At 39.6% G+C, this 26,932-nt stretch overlaps 4 protein-coding genes across 6 annotated transcripts; 1 reads left to right on the top strand and 3 right to left on the bottom strand.

Annotated features, from left to right (window-relative positions):
- Nucleotides 1-1,223: 1,223 nt before the first annotated feature.
- On the bottom strand, nucleotides 1,224-6,912 carry pane1 (proliferation associated nuclear element). 3 transcript variants are annotated; one of them, XM_077605074.1, is made up of 6 exons: nucleotides 6,743-6,912; nucleotides 4,688-4,764; nucleotides 3,465-3,563; nucleotides 3,073-3,152; nucleotides 2,870-2,961; nucleotides 1,224-1,824 (listed from the first exon to the last, which is right to left on the bottom strand). In XM_077605074.1, the coding sequence occupies exons 1-6, from the start codon at nucleotides 6,797-6,799 to the stop codon at nucleotides 1,675-1,677; spliced, it is 555 nt and encodes a 184-aa protein (XP_077461200.1). In that variant the 5' UTR covers nucleotides 6,800-6,912; the 3' UTR covers nucleotides 1,224-1,674. The 3 variants fall into 3 exon arrangements, with proteins under 3 accessions (XP_077461200.1, XP_077461203.1, XP_077461202.1); XM_077605077.1 differs by lacking the exon at nucleotides 6,743-6,912 and adding an exon at nucleotides 4,912-5,251; XM_077605076.1 differs by lacking the exon at nucleotides 6,743-6,912 and adding an exon at nucleotides 4,847-4,912.
- A 223-nt stretch (nucleotides 6,913-7,135) lies between these two features.
- Nucleotides 7,136-13,284, bottom strand: LOC144077672 (putative RNA-binding protein Luc7-like 1). Its single transcript, XM_077605573.1, has 10 exons — nucleotides 12,406-13,284; nucleotides 11,306-11,400; nucleotides 11,077-11,175; nucleotides 10,327-10,437; nucleotides 10,097-10,240; nucleotides 9,835-10,011; nucleotides 9,439-9,617; nucleotides 9,330-9,359; nucleotides 9,057-9,212; nucleotides 7,136-7,984 (listed from the first exon to the last, which is right to left on the bottom strand). The coding sequence occupies exons 1-10, from the start codon at nucleotides 12,464-12,466 to the stop codon at nucleotides 7,747-7,749; spliced, it is 1,290 nt and encodes a 429-aa protein (XP_077461699.1). The 5' UTR covers nucleotides 12,467-13,284; the 3' UTR covers nucleotides 7,136-7,746.
- Nucleotides 13,285-13,748: 464 nt separating this feature from the next.
- Nucleotides 13,749-15,646, top strand: LOC144077673 (essential MCU regulator, mitochondrial-like). Its single transcript, XM_077605574.1, has 3 exons — nucleotides 13,749-13,952; nucleotides 15,182-15,351; nucleotides 15,433-15,646. The coding sequence occupies exons 1-2, from the start codon at nucleotides 13,755-13,757 to the stop codon at nucleotides 15,317-15,319; spliced, it is 336 nt and encodes a 111-aa protein (XP_077461700.1). The 5' UTR covers nucleotides 13,749-13,754; the 3' UTR covers nucleotides 15,320-15,351; nucleotides 15,433-15,646.
- LOC144077210 (uncharacterized) lies at nucleotides 15,153-26,793 on the bottom strand. Its single transcript, XM_077604774.1, has 17 exons — nucleotides 26,747-26,793; nucleotides 26,308-26,459; nucleotides 25,994-26,160; nucleotides 24,857-25,899; nucleotides 24,656-24,795; nucleotides 23,735-23,885; nucleotides 23,565-23,663; nucleotides 22,609-22,677; nucleotides 22,204-22,293; nucleotides 21,907-22,001; nucleotides 20,265-20,883; nucleotides 18,783-19,017; nucleotides 17,494-17,593; nucleotides 17,242-17,401; nucleotides 17,017-17,124; nucleotides 16,246-16,332; nucleotides 15,153-15,911 (listed from the first exon to the last, which is right to left on the bottom strand). The coding sequence occupies exons 3-17, from the start codon at nucleotides 26,082-26,084 to the stop codon at nucleotides 15,810-15,812; spliced, it is 3,189 nt and encodes a 1,062-aa protein (XP_077460900.1). The 5' UTR covers nucleotides 26,085-26,160; nucleotides 26,308-26,459; nucleotides 26,747-26,793; the 3' UTR covers nucleotides 15,153-15,809.
- Between the last annotated feature and the right edge of the window lie 139 nt (nucleotides 26,794-26,932).

Below are 26,932 nucleotides of genomic sequence, written 5' to 3'. Positions count from 1 at the left end.
TTTTACAATTTCTCGCATTTAAGTCGCCCCCTGATTCACAATTTTCACCTCCATATTCCTGGTTTTAATAGGGAGTACAAATTAGTTACTTTGAAGGGAAAATTTTAAGAAAAATCATCGCACGTGGTATTTCTGAGATACTGTAAGAATCAAAAGTGCATTATTACGGTCAATATCATAAGGAATTAATTTATCCAGTAATGGTTGTTTCCTTACTGCAAAACAGAAAATAACCAACAAATAGTAAATGATACTTCTACTGGTGAAAGAGTATAGCAAGTCTTGTGCCCATATAAGCCATACCCTTGATTCAGTCATCATTTTATTTTAGTTACAAATACGGCGTATATGCGAGAAAATACAGTAGCGTGTACTCAAAAGGAAATAAAATATTCTTAAAAAATTTAGTTTTTAAAATGTTGGGGTCAAAGGGTTAGATTTAAATTCTTGCCACCCAACCACTGCACATCCGCAAAAAAATGTGTCACTAAAGAAATTTACTATAAACAGGGTATCCCTAAAAGGGGAAATAAATGCCAAGAAGTATTGTTTATAACAGGCAAACAAATACCCCAACCCAAATTCTATCTTATTACTTTCCCCAGGGAAGCTTGTGCATTTCTAATGTAATATAAAATAGCAAACACTATTTCACGCTCCCCTCACATAAATACAACCATATCGAGCAAAGTAAAAGGACAAGACTAATGTGAACAAAAGGGCATTTAAATACTTTATGCTGACATTTACAAAAGGCGCCTAAACAACACGGCACTCATCTGATTGAGTCATTTATTTTAAATGACTTAGATAACTTCATCCTCCTACCAATATTGGAATCTATGTTCTCACCTTACATGACTTTCAGCTTAATATTCCATCTATGTACAGATTCACAAGGTAGTGCATGCATGATTATTAGTAAATGGGAGAGATGGGAAAAGTTTTCTTCATCCATTTCCAATTGAAACTGAAGAAAAAAAATTAAATGATGCTTTTCAAATGTCTTTTAATCAATGTATTCACGGTAGGAGTAAAATAAGTTTCAGAATGTTTTTTGTTTAATTATTAGTATTAGCCCCTATATAAAAAAATCATTTGAGCATGAAAGATTGAGAATTGCCATAATGATAACCATTAATAGTGTGCACGTTCATTAGTGCAGGATGAAGATGTGACACGGGGCAAAAAAAACATCAACAATCACCCTCAGGGTCCTCAACTACTGCACTGCGGTTTATTACTTAATACTGCTCTTCGCGGGAAGACATCAAGTTCAGGTGGAAATGTTTGCTTTTCTATTTGACTGCCAAATACAGACAAACTAACTATGCTTCTATGACAATGTGACTGCATCATAGCAAAGGTTATTTATTTAATGGTGTGACATTTAGCCTAATAAGGTAACCGAGTAGAAACACCTAACAAAATAAAGTAGTGTAGACAATATACAAAAGTGAGCATTAATGTTTGTATTGAATCGTAAACAGTGCACATAGATACAGTTTTTACCGTGAGATTTAAACAAGTTATTCTAAAGAACAATCAAAGATATCTACCTAAATGAGAAGTGGAAGCACTGCATGAATAAATAACAGGACAAGTGGCAGAAGATTCCATTTGCAGAGAACACACAGATGCAAGTCAGAGAGCATGCCAGTCTGGCGAGGGTCACTAATCAAAATCCACTTCATTAGTCTCTGAGGGCACGGTGCACATTGTCAGGTTGGAGAGATAAAGTGCCGTCGTCATGGGAACGAGACCAGCCGACACCTTCAGAATGGTCAGCAGTCTCTCTGAGACATTGGTCGCACCATCTGTCGTCTGCAGGGGAAAGAATATTAACAATGCCGTCATAGGAGAGCAACTAAAATCAATTGAGCAGAATATTAAGTTAAAGAGTTCAATTTTGTTGCTATATTCATTTTGGTAAGGATCTCTTATGGTTTATTTTTTCCTTTTTCTTGATGCACAAATGCTCCAAGTTGAGCGAAATTCAGGGGCTGTACTTGTAAGCCAACGAGTTCTAAAGAAGCGATAACTCCTGAGCCACCAAAAGCTCCTCTGAGCCTTGTTTTGAAGAAAGGTATAGACAACCGTTGGAAATATTCCTACCTACTTTTCATAAATGTCAAGAGACTAACAGACCGCATGTTAGCATTCCAAATGTCAGCCAAGAGATTTTTCAAAGAAGCTTTTTTTTCTTTACAATTTTAGAGTCGAATACTCTCAATGGATTGATTGTATTCAATTAGTACAACAGCGTTTAAAGCAGGGGTGTCCGACTCTGGTTGGTTCGCGGGCCGCGTTAACGTCAACTCGATTTCATGTGGGCCAGACCATTTGATATATAATATTTAGATTTTTTTAATGAATGGATTAAAAGAACTGGATTAAAAGCCCTATTCAGTTTTTTATAGATCTAAAACAATGTTTATTTTAGCTTTTTTTAAATATATTTTTAGATTTTATAAAATGATTTTTGAACTAAAAACACAGAAAAAAATGATTTAAAAATTACAATTGTTAATTTAAAAGGCGGAAAATCAGGAAATTTAATATAAATCTATACTCTTCATTTTATTTTGATCCTAAAACAGAAAGTCGCCACTCATGATTTACTTTCCCGGGCCACACAAAATAATGCGGCGGGCCAGATTTGGCCCCCGAGCCGCCACTTTGACACGTGGTTTAAAGGGATAGAAAACATCTCGATCACGTACATCGTAGTGGGAAGATTATTGTTTCAGAGTGAAAAGACTGATGTGTAGTAGGTGAGAATTTTTAAAAAATAATGAAATCATTTGGAGAAAATAAGCCTAAGACATATTGTAGGCGTGCATACTGTTCTGTGTGTAATGTCACCAACCTGGTCCTCGGCAAACAGCAGCGTGCAGCAAAGTGACGCAGCCAGCTTTTTGAGAGCATCCAGGCGCTCTGGTGGCGAGGTGGCGTTGCGTGCTACGAGTCACAGGTTATGCAGAAAAAGCTTTGAAACAAGGTATTTTTTTTGCAAACCACTACACAAATGGGGGAAATGCTGACAGGTGAGTTTTGTCCTTTTTGACGTACCGTTGGTTGCTACGAAGCAGACTTTTCCAAGGAAATAAGCAGGGTCCAAATACTTGAGGGAATCTTGGGCAGATTGGAAACTGTGACCCAGGCACACGGAATAAAATGACGGCACCGCGAATTCAGTTCACGTAAAACATAAAGCTGAAATTAATTTCAGACATGTACCTTGAAATAGCTACTAGATTGAGATTTTTTGGACTGAGTCTTTCATTTTCGAAATTGAGCACTTTTCCCCGACACTTTTTGAGGTATACGGAGTTCATACTTTCTTTTAACCACTTTTTGAAACACAGTGATTTGTGGGTAAAAAAAGGCACAAATATGAAAATAAATTTGTGTGTTTTTCTTTTGAAATAAATTCTTTTTAAAATAAGGTTATTAAAATGTACCTGAGCTCTAAACTGAGGTTGATGATAAAAACCACAAGATCTATCCTGGGTCGATTGGGCTGCTGCTCATAGGGCAGAGGCAGACTTCTTGCTAGTCTCCTGTTTCAAAAACAAAAAATACATCATATTACAAAAAAACCCAAATAAATACACAACAAACCACTCCAGCGATTCAAAAGATCGAGACCATCGTATAAGCCGCCCTCTTAAAATCGATGAATTTTACGATTTCTCGCGTTTTAAGACACCCCCCTGATTCACAATTTTCACCTCCATATTCATAGTTTTAATAGGGATTATAAATGTGTTACTTTGAAGGGAAAATCTTAAGAAAAATCATTGCACGTGGTATTTCTGAAATACTGTTTGAATCGAATGGATCGTCTGCTGGATTGCATATTCCGAAAGGGTGTTGCATGCACGTGGAGCAATTAAAAAAGGAGGTCATGTGAGCAGTACAACCAGGAAGTGTGTCCGTAGCGGTCTAGTTTAGGTAAGATGGCGGCGCCCTGAGCGAGCAATGGCAGGCACAAGTAAGTGATTATTTTTCCCGTTTTATGCAAGATACGGTTTATTTTTTTCTTGAATTTCATTCATAGACGTCAAAATAAATTTTCTTTAGTGTTTCATCGGTTTATCTTTTCTCTATTTTGAATTAAAAGACCGTATCGGCCGCGTCGTTTTGCGTTATGGCGTTTCGTCTTTGTCACCTTGCAGTTTCGTGCATGTCAAGTCTCATTTGTGCGCATATAAGGCGTACCCTTGATTCAATCATCAATTTTTTTTAGTTACAAATACGGTGAGAAAATATGGGACTCCTCAAACTCCGACATTGACCAATCTGGACTCACTTGACAATTGATTCGGATTACGAGAGCCGCGGTTTAGGAGGCGGATAAGAAGTGTCTTAATGTGTCCTTGAACAAGACATTGAGAACCCGTAATTACGCACAATGGGGCACTTTGCACACATTTGCAAGCCGCCATCAGCCACGATCATATAAAGTGGCCCCTCTGCCGTTAAGGAGCCATATAAATACAGCTCATTGGACAAGCTAGAACTAATGCAGCATAAAACAATTAGTTCCTTTGTGATGGCGATAATGGTTGATTTTATTGAATCGGAACACTGTCACAGCTCAGTAAGCCAGAGACTCGAAAATGGCTATTAAAATACATTTTTCTGGTAATATCAGCAGTTTGAGGGATAAAGCACAACTCACACATTCAATGTGACTGCAGTCTCCTTCACTAGAGATTCGGCTATTCTCTGCTGAAACTCTTCTTCTTGCGCTACGAGCTGAATTGAAAGAAAAAAAACACAAGTCAGCATGAAATGTCATTATTTACTATCCCCCAATGTAAAAAAAACAAACTAAGACCCATAAAGACATGGTAGAAACTCTGTTTTTGCTCCAATTCAATTGAAAATGGATGATGTGGAAACCTTCATCTGTTAGCCAGCATTTCTTCTTTTACCAAGGTGATACATATCAGGTGCTGATTGGACATCACGATCATAATTGCACAGGTGCGTCTTAGGTTTCCAAAATAAATGTGCAGTTTTTAGCTCATTACTTTTATGTTGGATCTTTATTTACTCTTTCTTACATTTGTCATGTATAAAATACCTTTGTAAATACATGGAGAAAAGATAAGATTAACATGTTATTATTTGTTTTTTGGGTTGAAGGTTCGATCCCTAGTCGGTCCTGTGTGGCATTTGCATGTCTCCTTAGGGCTTGCGTGGGTTTTCTCCTTGTCCTCCTTAACCCTATCCTAAACCTAACCCTAACGCTATCCTAACCCTGTCCTAGCCCTAACACTAACCCTACCCTAACCCTACCCTAACCCTATCCTAACCCTATCCTAGTCGGAGAGAAGCATTCAAATAGAGGGCATCATTCACTTGCACTCATTTAGAGAGCGACATTCGGAGACAACATCACATACTTACCATCATTGCACCAGACCTGAGGAAGGCCTTAATTTGCCCGAGACGTAGGTGCATTATTCAATTATCTAAATTAACATTTAAATTTTCTATTTTTTTAAACCTATTTAGTAATTAAAATAATATATGCAATAACCCCCAAAAATTACTAAAAAATCAAACATTCAATATTTTTTAAATAAGAAAGCCTGCATTAAATACAAGATGGACGGAAGAAGGGCCGAAGTCCGATATGGACGCTGAAGACGACCCACACGTCCGATCGAACAGAGGAGAGCAATCTGGGGAATATAGAGAGCACTCCCATTCTCTTCAAGAAGGAAGGAGGAATACCGCCTTCCTTGGGAAAAAAAAGGGCTTCAATCCCTATCCTAACCCTATACTAACCCTAACCTTAACGCAAACCCTATTCTAACCCTAACACAAACGCTATTCTAACCCTAAGGCAAACCCTATTCTAACCCTAAGCCTAACGCTAACCCTATTTTAACCCTAGCCCTAACGCAAACGCTATTCTAACCCTAAAGCAAACCCTATTCTAACCCCAACCCTAACGCTAACCCTATTCTAACCCTAACACAAACCCTATTCTAACCCTAAACCTAACGCTAACCCTATTTTAACCCTAACCCTAACGCAAACCCTATTCTAACCCTAACCCTAACACAAACCCTTCTAAACTCCTTGGGAGATGAAGAAGGGCGTTATCCCCAATCCTAACCCTAAACCTAACCCTAATCATACCCCTAACCCTAATCCTTATGGTTATGGTTAAATAGTGTTAAAATACTGTTATGAGGTAGGGACTCTGTCTCCAAGACAACCCTAACCCTAAAAGATGCAGAGTAGGTTGGAGTAACACCCTAAATTGCACTTAGGTATGAGTGTGAGCGTGAATGGTTGCCTTTGTGCCCTGCGATTGGCTGGCCACAAATTCAGGGTGTCACCAAGGCCAGCTGGGATAGGCTCCAGCACCCTCCGGGGACCCTCGTGAGGATAAGCGGTACACAGAAAAGAAATGAATCAATTAGCCCAGAGAAAAACCAGGCAGGAACGGGAAGAACACGCAAACTTCTAACAGGAACCGGAAGTGTTTACTTTTTGACCTGAAATACTATTTGATACAAGCGTCACCTGTAAAAATTAGTACTGATTGTGCTTATTGTTCCCCACCTGGCAGAAGGATGGTTTTACATTTTGATATTATGTAAAATAGCGCGTTTCTTTTTCGAAACTTTTAGCGATCCCACGTTTGTGGCTTTGCCCCCTTTTGAATTCAAACAATAACTTTTCGATGTAAATAAAGCTTCAATGTAAAACCTACCAGTATCGCAGCGCTGTTCAACTCAGGTCTCCTATTAAATGGCTTCAGCAACGACATGGTGAACCATTGGTGACGGCGGCCAATAAAGTCTCGGTTTTTAGTAGTTTTAGTTGTGACCTCCCAGCGCCATTTTATCTTACGCGCGCCTTTTTCCAACAAGACGTGACGTCATACCATTTCCCCCATTTTAAAAGTCAATGCCACCCAAAGGGCTAAAAACTGCATTACAGCAAAGTCAAAACCCAACTGCAAACTATATAACGTTGTCACAAGCTATGAAAATATTAATTTGGGATGGCAAAAAAATGATTTGGACCAACGAGTGTACATCATAAACATAAAAATAAAATAAAAATTAAATTCTTCAAAATGCTCCTCCAACTGCACTTAACATTTCATATCAAGCAAAAGTTTATTACACTTTATGGCAGCACAGCAAAGTATAAGCCCCCTCAGCACCCCCGGATGTAAACATGGTTAACATGCATGCCACTGAGCTGCATCAGTTTGATGACAAGTGAAGTTACACAAACTTTCAAGAATCTGCATTTTAAATTATACCCCAAGTGGCAAATTTCACAAAAGAAAGTAAACGATTAGACTTGCCGTTTTTCTTCCCCGATAGAAATGGACTGCAGGGGTTAGGGAATGATTTTTCCAAACCCTGCACAAATGAGCAATTTCTACTGAAACTTAACAGTGCTAATGGGAAAAAAACACATGGAACTAATGATAAAATATTTTTTTTTACAAAATCAGCACTTGTAAGCAAATTTAAAACACTCAACGTGGTCAAAATAATTGCCAAATTAAACCGAACAAACTTCATGTGAAGTCACATAAAAGATGCTCTTGCCTTGTTAAATTGACAACATCCCCTCATCCCCAATGTAACGTTCCACCCAGTTAAATGTAGGCATGCCACTTTGAATATGAGCCAATGTCTCTATTAACAATAGATTGACATCAAGAGACGTGTTCCGCCCAGCTTCTTTCTGTCCCCTTCAAATCTCTCCCGACTCTCGCTCCTCGGAGCTGGAATGTTGGTCCCGCTCTAAGGACAGCGATCGCTCCCGTTGCATCTCCCTCGCCATGTCTGGAGAGGTGGACCTCTCTTTGTCCTCCCAGTCTCTGAAATCCGGCCTGCTGTCGCCCCATTCCTCTGCAGCCTGCTCCTGACTCTCTTCCTTGGGGAGCGAGAGCTCCAGGTCTTGGGTGTGAGATGATCTTTCTCCGGAGGACCTGTAACGACAACAATAAGGTCTCATCACAGTGTAGAACTGTGTTTCCTGCTGCTTGGCTTATCTCAAATAATATGCAGAAAGCAGAAAACCAGCCAACAAAAGACAAAATGGCAAAAAAATAATAATTAAAAAAATCTAGTTAATAACAATGGGGCACCAATTGGGTAAATTTTCTCAAAATTACACACCACCGCCAGTATTAAGACTATTCTAGTATTCAGTATTTTAGTGACTATTTAATGCTAGTAGGAGTATTTGCAGTATTGGACAGCTATTAAGTATTTTTTTGCCCCACGGTAAAAAGGAATCTGAGATGAATGGCACTCATATTTTTATAGTCCGATGGCATGACCTCTGTAGCTGATAAAAATTGACAGTATGAATGTTTGTCATCTGGCCTTTCCCTGGGAAAACCTCCACATTATCATGGATAATCCCCATTTGTATTTTACAGTATTCAGATATACCCATGATTTCATTGGTTGTACTTGTTCGATTTATGACACACATTTCTACCACACCGCATACTTTGCCAAGCCATACATAAATGTTTAAAACGTCATCCTCTGTGATATGCTCCTTCCTGGTCGCAGCTACTGGTGGAATGAGTTGCCAGAAACTAACGATTTGCTGCCCTCTGTTGGCGATTTTGGCACCCCCTCACAATAATGCATGAGATTCTCATAAAAATCAGCTTCTGATAATTCAGAACTAATTCTCATGAAACTATGAAGACTCAATTGTGAAAAAGAGGGGGGGGGGGTGAATATCACTATTTAGCAACTTTGTAAAATCATTAATCTAAAAAGTCTTAGTCATTTTAATAGCACAACTCTTTGTATGTAAAAAAATTACCAATTTTGTCGTACGCAGCTGGGTATGATGAAAATTAGGATTTTGTCGAGTCAATGATGATGACAAAGCCTATGTCCGATTATATATATTATATTATATATATACATATTTTAAACTTAAATAGATGCAAGTGATGCTCAGTTTTTTGCTCCAAGATCTAATTTTTAAATGAAAATATATTCTGCCAATCATGGGCGGCTCACAATGACTCCTACCTCTTTCTCTTGTGCCTGTGAGAGTGCGAGTGGGAGCGGTGTTTTTCCTTGTGTCGATGCCTCCTCTCTCGTTCTCGATCCCGGTCCCCGCCCTCCTCTCTAGAATGAGAAGAGCGGTGGCGTCTGGGCCGATGGGAAGACGAACTGCCTCCGTCCCTACGTTTGAGCGTGAGAAAAACAAACATCACAAGGTGATGTTTACACTTAACAGAAGATTTCAAAAGTTGGCTTAATTTATGAGCTGGACTAACTGATCAAATATAGCAGTTATACCTGTATCGTTCTCCGCTTCTGGATCGCGACCTGCATGAGCACACTGTATAAATACGACTGCACCACATCTGATGGCAGGATAAGATTGTGGCAAAGGGTGACACCCTACCTCCGGCGTTCCCGCTCCCAATCCCGTTCTCGCTCCCGTTCCCGTTCTCGTTCCCGCTCTCGTTCCCGTTCTCGTTCCCTTTCCCGTTCCAATTCCCATTGCTTATCTCGTTCGTCCTCTCGTTCACGTTCCTCTCTGCGTTTTGTTCGCAATTTTTCTTGTTTCTCTACAACTGCTTTCTGCAATCAAAGTGGGAACAACATATACTTTTTCAGAAGCCTTAAGTATTAAATAGACATAAGTGTAGTTAACGTTTTGTTATGATTTGCTGGTAAATAAACAAACTAGTAATGTCAGTCCCAATCAGGAATAGCTTCTGGTGTTTCAGGAATTTTTCCAACATAACTGGTTTTTTTTTTTTTAAACTTAAACCCTATCAAAGTTGTAGCTGCTTACCCTGAGCTTTTCAAGCTTCTCACGAATTTCAATAAATCCCAAGTGAAGTTTCCCTCCGAAGTGGTCGGCCAGCCGCCGATCGTTGTCATGGAGCCCCAAGTAAGCAGAGCAAACCTCGCACACACGCAATTTTTGCTGCTGAAAACTGGAGGCTGGCATCGAGTTTCTGTAAACATCCTATTAACAAAGCAAACAGACAAAAACAACCTTGTATTGTAACCAATTAAAAATGACTTTTCATTCAGCCATCCTTTCCTCTGACCTCAGCTTCTTTCTTCATGGTCCGGGTCCTCTCCACTTTTTCCAGCATCTGCTGAGCCTCATCTACATTGCCCTCAACTCCGAGCTGCTCCGCACTTGCCAGCAGCTTCCCGATCTCCTCATTCAGCTCGTGTACACGTTCAGCCTAATGAAAACACAGATGACACCTGAGGTTTCACCGAATGCAGCTAATTGGATGTTTTTTTAACTCGAGCGGCGTGATGTTGTCACCTTTGCTGTGACTTCGGCGCTGATCTCCTCTTGCGTCTCTGCTAATCGCTTCTTTGCTAGCTCGGTCCGGCGGTCACAGTCAGCGATAAAAGACTGAAGGTGCTCGGCAGCCTGAAAAGCAACATGCAAAATAGGTAAAGATGAATCTATATTGGCGTCTTTTCTTTTGACGCAACTTTGATTCAAGGCTTCCAAGAACATTTTTACGATGGGATATTGATGCCATTATAAAATCTCCTTTTGTAAAGGGCAAGTTTAGAAAGCAACAACTTACCATTTTTCTCGCATATAAGCTGTATTTATAACTAAAAAAAATGATGACTGAATCAAGGGTATGGCACACAAGACTTGCTATAATTTTTCACCTGTAGATGTCGGCAAAGGAACATTTACTGTTTGTTGGTTCTTTTCTGTTTTGCAGTAAGAAAACAACCATTACTGGATGAATTAATTCCTTATAATAATGAACCTAATAATGTAGTTTTGATTCATACAGTGTCTCAGAAATAACACGTGCAATGTTTTTTCTTAAGATTTTCCCTTCAAAGTAACACATTTGTTTTCCCTATTAAAACCATGAATATGGAGGTGAAAATTGTGAATCAGGGGGCGGCTTAGGTTGGGCCAGATCTAATGGGGAAAGAAATTGATTTCATGGTTTAAATGGAATAGGGGGGAAAAATAGAGAGACCTCACATTTTGAGGGCATAGGAATTGACCTGCAGGGTGTGTGTATTGTTAATGACTCACATCAAGTTCAAAGAAGTATTCCTGCTCCTTGGAGGCAATCTCGAAGTCTGCCCTGAGGGCCAAATCGTGGACTTTTACACACTCTCCCAGGTCCATTCTCTACAGTTTCAAAATAAATCATGAATGCATAAAAAGAAAAAAGTTAAACAAGCTTATTAGACATCAAACCCATCAGAGTATAGTCTTGAAACGGTGTCAACTCCAACTAATGCATGTGTGAGCTACTTACAGTGCCAGAAAGAATGTCATTGGGGCAGGAATCCAAAAGGTGACTTTTGCACACCCGGTCATCCGAGAATTTGATTCTCTGTCTCATGGAGTCTCCTATTTAAAAACATAAAAACAGCACTTAGTGTACATGTCATGATACATCATTGATCTTAGTACACTCAACTTTGCCCAGTTGTATGAAAGTTGCTGTAGTGTAATTAGCTTTTTTCATTGCCATTGACGATGAAAGATGTCCAATCGTGTAGCATATTTCATTCCACTGCGGTGATTTAAGTGAGTTTGTCAATAGTAAATATTGAATGCATTTTAAATGGGAGGGAGAGCAGAGTGGACAATAAATTACAACATCATCCTCTGAATAGGCGGCCCAGAGCCCGAGTGGTTAGCACGTCGGCTTCACAGTTATGGGGCCGTGGGTTCGATCCTAGGTCGGTACTGCCTGTGTGGAGTTTGCATGTTCTCCCCGGACTTGCGTTGGTTTTCTCCGGGTACTCTGGTTTCCTCCCACATCTCAAAAACATGAATGCTAGGCTAGTTGGACACTAAATTGCCCCGAGGTATGAGCGTGATCATGAATGGTTGCCCCGTCTCCTTGTGCCCTGCGATTGGCTGTCCCCCACCTGGTGCCCGAAATCAGCTGGATAGGCTCCAGCACCCCATGTGACCCTAGTGAGGACAAGCGGTACAGAAAATGAATGAATCCTCTGATTATTTGCATTTAGTTTGAAGTTTTAATTCGGCTGGTCACATGTGAATTCAAGATTTTCTTCACGAGGATGGTGACAGCACATCTCTATCTATAATTTAGGTGAAGCTGAGGGAGGCTCACAGGTGTAATTGCCGCACTAGGTAAAAATAAACTCACTCTTCTAACGCATCCGTGAACAAAATAATCCATGTAACGCTTTGATATTTTATACCTAGTGAAGTTGAACGATTGCCATGTGACCAACAGGTTGATAAGCAAAGTAAACACGCGAGAGGTTAGCAATGAAGCTATTGCTAGCACCAACACATCCGCGATAGCATGCATGCTAACATTAGCGCACAACATGAGCTGACATTTTAGAGGACCATAAAAATAGCAGCCGTGCTTACCGTCTCTCCCCGTTCCCATGAGCTGGTCCAGCATTGCTCGCATTTGAGCCTGGGCCGACATGTTTGCGCGTTTTTAAGGGTAGCAGCGCCTTCTCGGCCGCGGTCTTCACACATGTAACCCTTGTCGGTCGCTTAGGCCTCAGTCGCTAACTTTCCCCCACAGCGGAACAACTTTAAGCCACGAAGCTGAGCGTGTGCTGGTATATTTCAGTGTACTTGGTGTCGTTTAAAATGCCGTGCTACAAAAAAGTGACTTTGAGGCCGGGCTGGAGGAAGGAGAATTGCCCGTTTGAAAACTGGCGGAGTCACCGGCTCGTGTAAAGAAATTATAAGAGCGATGACTGCACGTCAACGCGGGACGGGGGGAGCTTTTTGGTTGAGCGCATTAAATCTTTGGTCAAAATAAATCTCGACTTATTAACATTATACTATCAACCGTCGGCTAAAAGTTGGCAAATTTAGCTTCGGTGTCGTTTTTTCCGTTTCTCCACTTCCCGTACGCGCGCGTTCTCGCGGTGCCAGAGCGCGCACTAACGTTTCCGCTTCAAGGTTGGTTGGTTGGATAGTGCTTGTTTAGCAACCGAAACTGTTGCCATGTTACTAAGGATTATTGTATTTGAACCTATACAAATGAGATATAATTTTAGCAGTCACACAATAGTTAATTAAAGGTAAAGTAAAGAGTACTAAGTTTACAGATCTGTCAGATAGCTAACGTTCTTAAACTACACAAGACGATTCTTAAATATGTTATTAATTAAATAGTGCTGGGTGACGACACTGTATTACTGATTCCAGAGATCTTAGTGTAACAGCATTTAAACAGTCATTCAACTTCGACCTCGTTTATAATAAAAGGGTGAACATTGAATACCACAACGTCATCAAAAAGATACACGCCCAACACGTCATTTTTTGCCGCCCGCTGTTTTGTCCGTAGATATCACATATCAAATGAGCTAGATGCGAAAGGGCGGGTTCCCCGGCATCAGTAACAGTCGCCCATGTTAAAACAATGAAAATCTCTTGCGAAATCTTGAGTGAAAAATCTAAGGTGATATGCTCTATTCACTTGGTGAAATATTTACGGATTTTTAAAAGGTTTGGCTTGTAAAAATCCGTGTCTATATTATTAAGTATATATATAGTGTGCAGTTATTTCAAGCCTGATGTTTATGAAAAACAAAGCCGTTTTAAACATTGGTTGAAAATTGAGCAATTTAACGCTATTTCTTTTAATTGCGTTCATCGAATGGCACTGACACAAAATGGCCGGCAAGTCATGACGGCCTTTCCAGTTGACTCACAATGCGTCGTATGCCCTAGTCTCGCTCTCTCTCTCTCTCTCTATGACGTTTGCCACCCACTGTTTTGTCACTGAAAAAATGGCGATGAACGTTTTACGGGTGTTTCTACGGGCCAACACCAGGAATTATGCCTTACTGGGCCGTAACAACCCCTCAAAGATATCATATCTAAACAGGACAATGCAAAGTCGAAATGTGGTTTCTTCGTCTACAGGAGCAATCCTCCCAAAACCGGATAAAGTAAGTGTTGTTGGTAGTCTTGTCAAGGCAAAGATCCAGATGCCTAGGGGCGGGACGTAGTTTTGTGCGACATTTGCTTTGGCCAATCACCTTTGGTCATTTTCGTTTGCGCTACTCAAATAAACCAATGGACACGTATTTACACTAATGAGAAAATATCAGGAAGTTTTTCTACGTACGATTATTATTAGTATTTGAGATGAATAGCCTGGGGAAATGGCTACATTTGTAATTTATTCGCGTGCTGGTAAAGGAAAAGGCTCGTATTATTGTAACTAGTATTTAAAACGTTCATCCAGCATGCGATTTATAGATTTATGGCACATCATCATTAAATCATATAGTGAATATCGCAATGTTTTATTCAAATAGTATTTTTCTCCGTGTTTTTTTCAGGTTACTACAATCATATGCAAATCACCGGCACGACAGTTTGATGCCGGATAATTTTTCTCTGTTAGACTTTGATTAAATCATTACGCCCTTGTGCTGTGAGTAATCCGATTTCAAATCAAATACGAGTGAATACGCATTAAGAAATATTAATTCATTCCTTTTCTAAATCGCTTATCCTCATAAGGTAGCGGAGGTGCTGGAGCCTATCCCAGCTAACTACAGGCACCAGGCAGGGCACACCCTAAATTAATAATCCTAAAACAAACAATGATTTAGCCACGCCCAGAATGCGATCACGTTATTTTCAGAGGATTGAATTGAATTGAATGGAATGCTTTTATTGTCATTATACAAGTATAATGAGATTTAAAGCTTTCACCACATAGTGCACAAGTAAGAACAGACAGACAAATAAATAATCAATAAAAGGAATCGGAATAGGAGCAAAAAATCAAGCCATTAAATGTATTTATTATTAATCCAGCCTCCTTAGTTGAAATGGATTTGATGTGTATAAATGTCAGTTGCAGTGAATGAGTTAAATGTTACAAGCAACTAAACAATCCAGATGTATAAGGAAGGATAGGGCAAAAAAAAGAATACATCCAGTATGTTCTATATTATGTATGTATGTATTTACATTCACACTGAAATAGACTGCAGAAACAAGAGTAAATGTAAAGCAACAGCGAAAAAATAAAAATAAAAATCTGGACAATCCAAACCAGGATGTCGTAATTTATAACATTAGATGACCAATTTAATTTTATGTTCTCAATGTATGCTTCAGTTTAAAGTTCTAAGGTTCATGTTTCTTTAAAAAAACTTTTTAGACCCCCTTCGGTCTCATCCGCATGACTGCAGTGGTGGTGCCATTTCTCTATGTGGGAACTCTGATAAGCAAGAACTTTGCCGCTCTTTTGGAGGAGCATGATATCTTTGTCCCTGAGGATGATGACGACGATGACTGAACTGACTTTTGTCACATCATATGCGACCTTATGTAAGACATATTAGGTTCATAATCATTTAATCCATTGTGTTGTGTGTAAAAACTTGCCTTGTTTTTTTTTATTTCCTACAGGAGGGGTTGGTAAATCAAATATCTTGCAGCCAGGGGAAGATGAGGCACTCGTCCTTCCACCTACCTCTGCCCATCTTGCCCTTCTATCTTCTATTTATGTACATCAACCAATTATTTCAAATATCATATCATATGAGGCTTTCATTATTAAAAGCATTCACTCTTGTTTGCATGTATGCAAATTTTGATGTCAATAAAGTGACTCAATAACTTATGAGAGCATTGTTGTCTTTGCATGGCAGTGTTCCGACTTGTGCATGAGATCATTTTTTGTGAGAATAATTTTCTTTATTTCTCCTTTTTAATGCAATTTCTAGTTAACTTCATTGTTCAGAATCTCCCCTTGGTCTCTCTCCTGTCGTGCAGTATTGACCAGTCTAGTGGTCAGTCAGAGAATCCATCTCTAACCTGCTTCGGTCCTTCATATCACTTAACTCGACATAAGCCTCCTTATAGCGTTCATAGGCAGCCTCTTTCTCCTAAAAAAAAGGAAATTTGTTTAAGTGGATGCAATGTGTGGTACACATTTGCATCCACTGATTAAAATGTCTGTTATATGCAATTCTTAGCAAAATTAGACTTGAAGCCAATAATGATCAATTATTAAAGTCAATTCAAATCGATTCAATATCTAGCAATACAATACGAAAACAAAAATATACGTATTAGGACATAGCCAACACAGCTGGACTTTTTCCCAGTTATAATATTTTAAAGACATAATTTGTATTGAAGCTTTTTTACTGTATCTTATTTGCTTGTGACAGTTTCAAATGCTAATGTCAGTTTCCGGCACTTTGTTTATAGTCATACCTTAGTGAGAGACTGTACTTCATTCTGTAGGCAGTTGACCTCCATCTTAAGAGACTCCACCTCATTTTCTTTGGCTCTAAGCACCATCTGAGGGGTAAAAATGTTCAAAGAGATTCAATGTGTGTCGCACTAATAGGGAAATGAATAACAAATAACTAAACATCCCCAGATCACGACCAAATTTGTGCTCTTTGACTGCGACATCCACACAATTCTAGTTGCTACAAATTGTATTAGTAATTGTTTTTGTCTTTCCAAGAGCATTATTTCTGGCAGTCAATTTTACAATATCAATATAATTTTTTCAATCTTATTTGCAAGAAAAGTAATGTTATTAAAACATAACCTTTATAGTACACTTAAAAAAACTGCCATTCCCCAAGCTATCACTTAATCGTTTTGTCTGCCATAGAAACTACATTGAATTTATTCTTGAAGAAAGGAAGCTTTACTGGTCAACCAGTAGAGAGCAGTGTGTAGTGGTCAATGGAATCAAACTTGGGAGACTAACAAGGCCATGATGGATAAAGGAGGACCAAAGTAATGATGCACCAGGGACTCATTACTTTGATGTAAGACAACACATTCCGCAAACGTTGTCTAACCATTTTTCTTTCTAAATAGGGTCCTAAATCCCTCAGCACACACATTTGCCAAATCCAATTTAAGATTTTAAAAAAATGGGGACTGAATACTGCGAGGTTAACAAACTCCACAGTAGTACTTATGTAACAGCTGGAATGTGACATATGACGTGAGTACTGCCGTCACTACCTCAACTTCTGATGCCACATTGCCGAGGGAAAGCACATCCGGCCGCTGCCCTGTGATGAAATAACGCATGCGGCGAATCTCTTCTGCCAGCTTGGCTTTAAGCTCCTGAAATAAAGTAAATTGTATGCTTTGATTGATGAACTCCTGCAGTCGTACACAACCAATAGTATAGTATATATTTTTAAATTTGGTTGTTATTTTGCCCAATATTCAGTTTTTGACCTGGTTCTCTTTCTGAAGTTGTTGGAATTCTCTCCCTTTGCATTCAAGATCAATTTCTCTTCTTTGGCCACACTGATCTGTGAGGCTTTTCCGCTGGCATTTCTCGGAGAAACGCTCAGACAACACATCCAATTCACGCTGCCACATCCCCCCAGGCGGCCTGAAATGCCAATAATATAGTTCTTCATGAACATGAGTTGTTACACGTAAGGTCATGGTTGCTGTGTAATGGTTAAACATGTGATTGCTTACACGTAATCGCTATGAGATTCCACCATGTGTGCATCACCCCCAGGAAGTATTCCGGCATTTTCTAGCTCTTCTCTGTGGCCTGCTCTTAGAATTTCCATGGCTGTAATGATGTTTGCTTGTCAAAAAATTATTCCTGCATCAGGGTAAAACATCACAAGACAAGGCAATACACAACTCACTACCACAAGATGTCTGTTCCAGTGGATGCCGGTCTTTTTTTCATCACCAATTTCCTATCCACATTTTAGAATGATCAAATAAGAGTGTATTTTACAATGCACAATGGTCTCTTGAAACACGCGTGACCTAAATATAAGTTATCTGAGATATGTCCCATCATTTGGTTGTTTGACAGAAAAAAAATCTTCTAAAATGAAGGTTACCGTATTTTCACGACTATAAGGCGCACCGCATTATAAGGCGCACCCTCAAAGAATGATACATTTTAATTTTTATATTATTTTAATATAGTTCGCAGTCTAGCTCTGAATGCTCTGTTGACGCCAACATTTAGCGGCAGGAGTTCTTTTGTCAATCCACCCGGAATGACGGCGAGCACCAAATTAGTGTGCTCGCCGTCATACTGGGTGTATTAACAAAAGAACTACATATCCCAGCATGAACCGCGCACGGGGGAAAATGAAGTCGCAGGCTGCTTACCGTAGTTGCGAGACCTGTAGAGGATGGTGTACCCTATCGACTGATTTATTTTATTTTATGGTGATAACAATTTTAGTATAGGTCCATATATAAAGCGCACTGGATTATAAGGCGGCCTGTCTATTTTGGAGAGAATTTAAGACTTTTATGTGCGCCTTATAGTCGTGAAAATACTGTAAGTGGTTTTATGTCAGTCCTGGTTGGAATTTACTGTCAAACTTAGCGGGAAGCAAAGAGAATCCCACATTGTTTTTAAAACAGCACCAAAATATGCCATATTATACTTACTGAACATAATCATGATGATCATTTAATTGTTATAACTTATTTTTAAATATACAAAATAGGGAAAGGTAAATTATCTCTCCTTATCATTCCACTTCACCTCCAACAGCTGTTGCAGCATGTGACATAAATGTAGTTTAAATGATGGTTATTCGATGTAAAGCATCAATACTTTTGTTTTTAAGGTTGACATTTCTCAAACATAGTTTGTTTTGTTTTTCAGAAACAAAATAATCCCAAAATATTTTGCCATTGGCTTGGGACAATCTCAAACTCCCACAGCTCTCATTATGGAAACTGGAACTGTTGTAGATAATAGAAAATACATAGATGATGTACTCAACCTTTAGCAGAAGCTTGGCGCTGTTCTTCGAGCATCCTGCTTCTATGTTCTTCCAACTCGCTGATCTCCCTCTCGTGTTTCTCCTTTAGTTCTTGCACTTCTTTCTGATGGGCAGCTTCCATGGCTTCAAGCTGGGCCTCACAAGGGGCTCCGGGTCCACATGGGCTTTCCACTTTTATCACCATGGCCACGCACTCTCTCTTAATGCTTTCCATTTGCTTTCTAAGGGACAGGACCTGGGAGATGAAAGTGCAGAGTGTGGAAAGAAATGGCAGTGCAAATGCAGTACATTTTTCATTGTTATCTTGTGGTTGTGTTAGACAAAGGCTGTTCTTGGAGACTTTGTAGATTCGCTGTCATTCAGTTCATGTTTTGCACAAATGTTAGACATTAGGAAACTTGATTTTTTTTCTTGGTCATTGAAGAAGTTTCTTTTTATTCCTGCAAATTAGAAGGTACCTGCAAAAGCTTTTGTTTTAAGGACAAAACATCTTCAATAAGCAAGAAATCAATTTGCCCCTTTGCTTTTTTTACCTTCAGTATTGAGACATTTTATCCTTTAGCTTCTATATTTCAAATATCAAACTTTCTCAAAAAAAGTTGACAGATTTCAGGAAATTAAATGATGCAAATAGTAGCTGCTATGTTTGAAATAGAAACATGAAAAAAACTATAAAATAGATCTGGCCCCCTTTGGTAAGTTGATGGTGAACCATTTTGACTTGGCCATGGCTCAATTTCCTTAGGTCTCTAAATGTTTCTCCTATAATTCTTCCTTCAAATTCTGGGGCAAATTCCATTCCCTGATATTCAGCCAATAGCAATTACTAATTTTAGTTTTTATTTTAATTTTAAAAACCCAATGTGTAAAAAGTAGTATGAAACTTGGATGGATGAATGCATTGTTGTGTTCTTTATCCTTCCCCCTCTACCTGCAGTACATAATTGCTCTGCTCTTTTGTCCAATTAGAAGGTAGGTTTTTCTCACCACGGTCATCAAGGACTTTCTGTTCGGCCTGTTTTATCATACGATAAGTGTGATCCAAAATAAGCTCCCTACCTTGTATCAGCTGGATTTTGTTGTGATTGGATCAATATTATATAAAGCAGTTGTGTGCCGTCAGGGCCTTCAAGGCCTTCTCTGCTGGCCTAAGAAATATCTGAATCACAGACTAGAAAAGAAGGCGGAAAGATAGGAGGATGATATTGTGTACAGGTAAAAATGATTTTTGGTGAGTAAAATATGGCTATATTCCTAAATAATATTTCAATTGTATGAGGTTATTATTGATGATTATTTTATGTGTCGCAAGCTGTACCTGCAATAGAGGTTTTATGGTCATAAAATAGTTTTTGAGGGTTGGATTGATTCGCTGAAGGCGTCGCTAGGAAATTCACGGACCGCCGCTGATATAAAGTGCATTGAGTTGAACGGTTTTCCCCATTAAAGTAAAAGTGTCTATACACACTTATCTTTTCTCACCTCCTTTTGAAGGGCTGTGTTAGTTCGAACAATATGCGACCCATTTACAGTGGCGTGAACCTCCTTTGAGCAGTCAATTGGTTGACTGGTGCCAAACGCTTCATCCTCATCAGTGCTTGACTGAAGGGTTTGGGGGTCGACACGGGAATCAGGGGACTGCTGTGCGATCGTTTGATACGCCTGCGTGCCGATGAGTGATTGCGCGCTCATGTCCCTAAATGACAGCCTCTCAAATTCCATCCACTTCCTGCTGACCTCTGAGTCCATGGTGTCAATAACAGGGACAGGTACACTCCCCCTCTTCAGCTGCATGCAGTCCCAGCGGCTGCCCATCTCGCTGAAGGGGATACCGTCCTCAAACCACCTGTTCCTCTCCTCCAGCCTCTTGGCCCAATCGCCGTCCCAACCCTCCTCCTGTTCTTCGTTTCTCTGAGGGTCTGAGCTCACCTCCGCACGAACGTCCACGTCTGTTGGGGTACGTGGGCCTTCAGCTCGAGGGGAGCAGGCAGCTGCGCTGCCGGAAACTGCAGGCTCAAAGCAGGTGAAGCGCGGAGCAGGTTGACCTGGCAACGGGCCGTGGGAGAGGGGGTTCTCTTTCTCGCTACCGCATTCTGATTGGCTGAGGACAGAACGAGGCAAAGTTAAGGGGCTAATGTTACACATCAGACGAAAGATAGAAGGCTTTGCGGAAGACAGACCACCCAAACACATGGCCTGCATCTCTTTGATGAACTGAGGAATTTCCAACTCATTGTGACATTCATTTTTCTTGGACGAGATGAGAATATTTCGGAAATCATCTCATGAACTGCCAATGTGAAATTTAGCTACTACCATGAGAGCTAGACAAAAGCTACAGTGATTATAATGAGGAGCAATATAAAATAGCAAATAGAAGAGTCAGATTGTGATTAATGTGACAGTATCTTGATTAATTATTCAAAGCAGAGCATTCGATTTTCTTTACTTGCTATCTTCAGATGGTTGGATAAGGATGAAGATTAGTTACACAACTAATACTGTAAACCCCACTCAAGTGTAAACAGGATTCTAGAAAACGATCTAATTGACTTACGGATTAATGTTCCTTAACAAATCAATAACCAAATTAGTAAGGATGTGAATAGAAATTACAGTGAAAATAAAATGTGTACAGACCCCTGGGATCCTGCTGACACACCATTATTGGTCTTTGTATTTGACTGAACACTGAGTAAGGGCAGTATATAACACAATAATATTGTAAAGATATAATAAAAAAACAGAGTAAAAATAACACTTAAAAACAAGTCAGGAGGGTGAAAAGTGAACCGTAATAGTGATGAAACTTACCAAACTTAATTTTACAGAATTGTTACTACTGTTACCGTTAATATGTATTTTTTCTTGCAAGCATGTATTCTAGTTTTGCATGAGGTCTTTTAATTTATTGTAATTTCATTTCTTGTTTGTTTGATTTATGGTTTTCAGTAAACAGCTAACTGTCTTCCCAATTACCCCCTGGGGGAGGATAATATATTTTGAGGTTGGAATGTGATCTAAGCCATGTCAGAAAAGGCATTTATAGACCTAAGAGGCTTTTCCCACAGGCATGATTTTTTTTTCTCTTCACAGCCAGTGCCCAATTCGGAGTCACACTCACTGTGTGTTGTTCTGGATGGCCTGCTTCAGTAATGTCACCCAGTTCCGCCGCAATCTAGAGGTCACTGCAGAGAGAGTGAACACTGTCCTCTTTGTCTGGGGGGTGATCAAAAGACCCAGCAAACACACACACATACACACATACACACACACACACACACAAGCACACACATCGTTAAACAGGAAGCACACAGAAATATAATACATGTGAAACTGAATAGTAATAAACAATGCCGATAGCCTTGCATATTGCCATTAAACCCAATTAGTCAAGAAAACAAAAAGCACAATACTGTACATGAATCTGTAGGCCACAGTTGTTTTCCACCTCCCAGTCAGACACACCGAAACAAGTGGACAGGTCAATCTCCCCGTCCACATTATCAGACTATTGGACGAGAAGAATACCATAAAATCCTTAAAAAATGTTACATATGTTCACTAGAGTAATATAAACATGAGAAGGGAAATTGCCAATGTCGGGCGGAAACCTCATTAATCCAAATATGGAGAATTTCAATAATTATTTCCTAATTTCAATTGTTGTCCTCTTGTAAGTGTTAAACTTTTTTTTTTGGAAAAGGAAACATTAAGCGACCAACAAACCCTTTGTTAGGTTTTTATTCTGAAAAACTATATATATTTGTTGAAGATTCCTCCCAAAATCAGCAATATAAGCATCATATTTTAGCTTGAGATGTACCTCCTCAGCTTTTGGGTCTCTATAATACTTCAGTGACACATCACGCAGAACAAACCAGTGTTTCTTCCACTGTCAAAAAACAACAAATTGGATAGAAGCTTTGAGGAAAACATGCATAGGAATTGCCTTTAAAGTGTATGTTTACCTTGTCGTTTTCATCCAGTCGAGACATCCACCCCTCCAAAATGGCAGCATCTTTAAGTGGAAGTTGTAAAAGGAAGCATGAATAAGCATTTTGTTGAGGTTTCCGTCAGACAAAACCAATAAAAAAAATGAAACGGAAGTTTAAAACAAGGAAAGATGGAAAAAGAAACTAAATTAACACTACATTTACATTACTGTTAGAGTAAGAAAAACAGAGTTTACAAGAATTTGAGAATTTCTTCATATGGTGGTCAAGAGCATTTGCTTTCTCATTTGCATCGAATACCAAATGTCAACATGGGGGTAAGGACTTTATTAAAACATGCAAAATCCAATGCTCCGAGTGGGATCAGTTTGACAAAAAAGGGATTTTTTAAAGGAATGCAATCTTATCCCATGAAACTTGAACAAGAGAATGAGAAAAGCGATACTCACAAGGTTGATGGTATCCAATGCAAGAGTGGGAATAAATGAAATGGGTGAAATTAGGACTTGTTTTTCAATACTTAATTCATTTTGTTTAATTAAGGGCATTAACATGTACTTCAAAGTTCAATCAGGCAACAAAATATTTTTAGATGGCAACATTTTCATCTCTCTAGGCAATTATCCATCATGCTGTTTGTTGCCTCAGATACTATTTCTGCCGTCAGCCTGGAGCATCTCCCAATCTATTAATAAAAACACTAAATTAAGTTGAATGGCATTAAGCTAACTAATGTCTTTTTTTACTGCACAAATATGCCCCAGGTATTTTGGAATGAGATAATGAACACACACACACACACACACACACACACACACACACACACACACACACACACACACACACACACATTCAAGTGTTTCACCTGTGTCTGCGGCTCCTTCACCTTTGCATATTTATATTCTCCACTTTGCTTGTCTAAACTCTGCGATAATAACGAACAGTGTGAAATTGTTGAAGAATTATATTCATTGGAATTAAATAAGTGAAAGGCACCTGAACATGGAGAAATGATGTTGACGGTCCGAGTGAAACTCGGCCATTCTCCGAGTCCTTCTTCTCTCGTCGGTCCCTCCCTCGCTCTCTCCCTCTGCCTCTCTCATCCGACTCAAACTTCCAACTGTCATAGTCGGTCAGAGGCTGATGGCTTCAAAACAATCGCATATTAACTAAAGTGATCATTCAAAGTCAACCCTCACAGTCAAAATGTATTGGGCCTCTTGCAGTTGTTTTTAATATATACTTCATTTTCCAACTCACCACCACAACACATAGTATTCCTATTTAGCCTGTTCTCCATTTTACTATCGTTACTTTAACATGTTTGTTTGTGGTTTCTGATGAAATAAAATAAATTGCCTTCCGCAAAATGTGACTTACTATATATATATATATATATTTATATATATATATATATATATATATATATATATATATATATATATATATATATATATATATATATATATATACATACATTTTCCTCTTCATTGTGTATTATTTGGCTGTTGCGACTTGTAGTCCGAAAATACGGTGCATGGCAATAAAAAAAACATGAATTTCACTGTACTATGTTGGCAGTTGTGTTTGCCTCAATTTTAACGTTACAAGGGGATCTAAAATATATAAAACTGTTAAGTGCATTGTTATTTTCAGCACCCTTGACTGCAATAGTGGCAGCACAAGTTGAAATGCTAATTGTTGAGGGGATCACCACAACCCTAAGATCAGATACAGATGCATTCTATTTACAGTCGTTTGCTGTAAAGTAACAGGTAAAACATAGTTCTTGTTACGGTATTTTATTTTTAATTTAGCAGGAAGCATTTTGACAGTTTTCCCAGTTTTTTTAAATGTACAATTCTGGCAACCACAGCATCTAGATTTTTTTTTTTTAAATTAGAGTGTAGCACAAACCTTTGAGTCCGGAACTTTCGGTCTCTACAAGGACTGGGACTCTGATTTCTTCGCCTCAGACCTGGAAAGTCTTCCTCTGATTCCACTTGGATTGTTGGAATGTCAGCCAGTACAATGTAGTCTTCCATTGTCATTGCCACCTGAAATTGAAAAGGAAAACATGAGTAACTTTTGTGGAGAGTGTATTTTACCAGATTTTACCTCATCTGGCTCTTGTGAGGTCTTATTGGGTTCAGATAGAAACAAGGCATCCATGCCTCTCCTCACGCAACTCCTGCTTCTGTCACCGATATTAATATTCCCCTCACTGAACTTGTTGTCTGTTTCCGTGATAGCAACTTGTGATGGTGATGTAACTGACCCCCGGTGAGCCGCACCACGTTTTGAAGCTGAGGAACCGCACGAGACGGGGACGCTCAGTACAGACTGCATGGATCCTTGCCAGGAACCCGGGGAGGCACTCAGTCTGCTGTCTCTCGAAGATGGCTGTCTCTGTGTAGCGTGGCTTGGTGAAGACACTTCTCTGGTCCGAGGAGGTCTTTGGGAACCCTCGTTCATGTTTTGTTGATATGTTGAGGAGGAGGCCCGGCGGGAGATTGACTCTAAATTCCGGTAGAGTCTCTCAGAATCTAAACTATGCTGGTTAGAAGCCTGTGATGGGCTTCTAAGTTCTTGGTTGCATGCTTCATGTGCTCCATAACCAACATCTTGTGAAAAGGAGTCTGTGCGCTTGTGCGAAGGTGTCGGTCTGGATGGTGACACCGTTCGAGAGGCAATGGAGCCCTGTATACGTGATGAACTGGACCTGCTCGAGGTTTGCTGAGAGGGTGCATGTGAGGGAATTTGAGAAGAGAAGTGAGATTTGGTCTCACTTCTGGAGAGAGAGCGCATTCGGAGGTCTGACATCTTGTGTCTGTCTGGGCTTACAGAGTTGTGGCGTGTCGGAGAGTTTGTCAATGACTCGGTTCCTCTTCTAAAATTGGAGTGGTAGGTGTATCTCTGGGGGGATTCACTTCTCCAAGCGTCCTGCATGTAGGTTACAGGGTTCCTCCTCTGGGAAGGAACCCCTAGATTGACATTCCTGTATGGGACAGTGGCTTTTGGCTCAGCAATATAGTTGTTAGGTAGCGGGTGACCCCTTTCATAGTAACGATATGATCGTTTGTTTGCATCATCTTGTTCGCCATTGGCTCGTTGGTCTGGCGAGAAGTAGCCACTTTCTTGTTCCCTGACACCCCTGGACTCTGAAATTCAAATAAAATATAGATGATTAAACCATATGAGGAGAAATGTGGAATATTTATTGCAGTAAAGGTTTTTTTTTTTTGTTGAAGTGACCTGAAGTTCTTCGGGATCGGTCCCTGCTTCTCCTTTCGTCCATCCACGGACTCCCAGCACTGTGAAGGGGAGAAGGATCCATCCGGGTCATATCTTCAAGGACCACAGAATTCCTCTCTGAAGTTGGAGAACTGCTCCTCTGTGGACTGACTGAAATATTTGTAGCGCTAGGAAATGAGAAAGAACATGTTATAGCCTATATTTGAAAAATAAATAAGTTGCGATCATGTTTTGAGGCCACATCAAGACTAAGTCCACTAAGTATGCAGCTGCGGAAGTTAAGAAAACAGGCTAAGGAATACAGTGTGTGTCACCTAGATTGTGTGTCAGTGTCAGGGATATCGAGTTCCCACTCGGGGCTCAAACTGCGGCCAAGACGCCACTTGTAGGTCCAAGCATCATTGATGTCATCAGTACTGGTACTTGAGTTCACCTCAGACAAAACTTGCTCATCATCACCCAACTCCTGAAAAATAAAAAAAAGGATACAACCAGGCAACTCAATCATTAATATATAAAACCTTTCAACTTTTAAAATGTCCGGATGCAGAAAAAAAGATGGCAGATTACATACTAAATACCCCCATTGATTTCAAACAGCACATTTGCAATCACTCATTTTTTTCTAAATGACACTAAGTCCATTTCCACCAATAACGACATGAACTATGACGCAAAAAAATGTGAATTAATCTTGAAACGCATGAATAGAAACCTTATTAAACATAGTATCTAATGACAAATTGCACTTACTGTCACCACAATAACTCATTCACATCAGCTTCCGTCAACTATTACCCTCTTCATTCGTCTTGCAAAGCTAACACATGTCGACTGCGTACTGGAGGTAACACAAGCCAGTGCCTTCTCACTCTCATCATTATTTAATTTCTTCTTTGCGTTGGAAGAGCCGCCCACATGACTCCTTGATCCATTTTT

The sequence above is a fragment of the Stigmatopora argus genome, chromosome 7 (assembly GCF_051989625.1).
Source record: "Stigmatopora argus isolate UIUO_Sarg chromosome 7, RoL_Sarg_1.0, whole genome shotgun sequence".
NCBI lineage: Eukaryota > Metazoa > Chordata > Actinopteri > Syngnathiformes > Syngnathidae > Stigmatopora > Stigmatopora argus.
This window is presented reverse-complemented; position numbering and strand designations above follow the sequence as displayed.

Bases quoted from the DNA above. Each gene is read 5' to 3' on its own strand.
- LOC144077210 (XM_077604774.1), bottom strand. From the start codon at position 26,084: ATGACCCGGATGGATCCTTCTCCCCTTCACAGTGCTGGGAGTCCGTGG. The intron at 17,594-18,782 runs GTTGAGTACATC...ACATCATTACAG, and splicing joins GCGCCAAGCTTCTGCTAAAG to CCATGGAAATTCTAAGAGCA. The intron at 17,402-17,493 runs GTAAGCAATCAC...TTGGCATTTCAG, and splicing joins GAATCTCATAGCGATTACGT to GCCGCCTGGGGGGATGTGGC.
- LOC144077673 (XM_077605574.1), top strand. From the start codon at position 13,755: ATGACGTTTGCCACCCACTGTTTTGTCACTGAAAAAATGGCGATGAAC. The intron at 13,953-15,181 runs GTAAGTGTTGTT...AAAACTTTTTAG, and splicing joins TCCTCCCAAAACCGGATAAA to ACCCCCTTCGGTCTCATCCG.
- pane1 (XM_077605074.1), bottom strand. From the start codon at position 6,799: ATGTCGTTGCTGAAGCCATTTAATAGGAGACCTGAGTTGAACAGCGCT. The intron at 4,765-6,742 runs GTAGGTTTTACA...CTTTCAATTCAG, and splicing joins TGAACAGCGCTGCGATACTG to CTCGTAGCGCAAGAAGAAGA. The intron at 1,825-2,869 runs GTTGGTGACATT...TTTCCCCTGCAG, and splicing joins TGCTGTTTGCCGAGGACCAG to ACGACAGATGGTGCGACCAA.
- LOC144077672 (XM_077605573.1), bottom strand. From the start codon at position 12,466: ATGTCGGCCCAGGCTCAAATGCGAGCAATGCTGGACCAGCTCATGGGA. The intron at 10,241-10,326 runs GTGACAACATCA...TGTTTTCATTAG, and splicing joins GCGCCGAAGTCACAGCAAAG to GCTGAACGTGTACACGAGCT. The intron at 9,213-9,329 runs GTATAACTGCTA...GCTCAAACGTAG, and splicing joins AGAAGCGGAGAACGATACAG to GGACGGAGGCAGTTCGTCTT.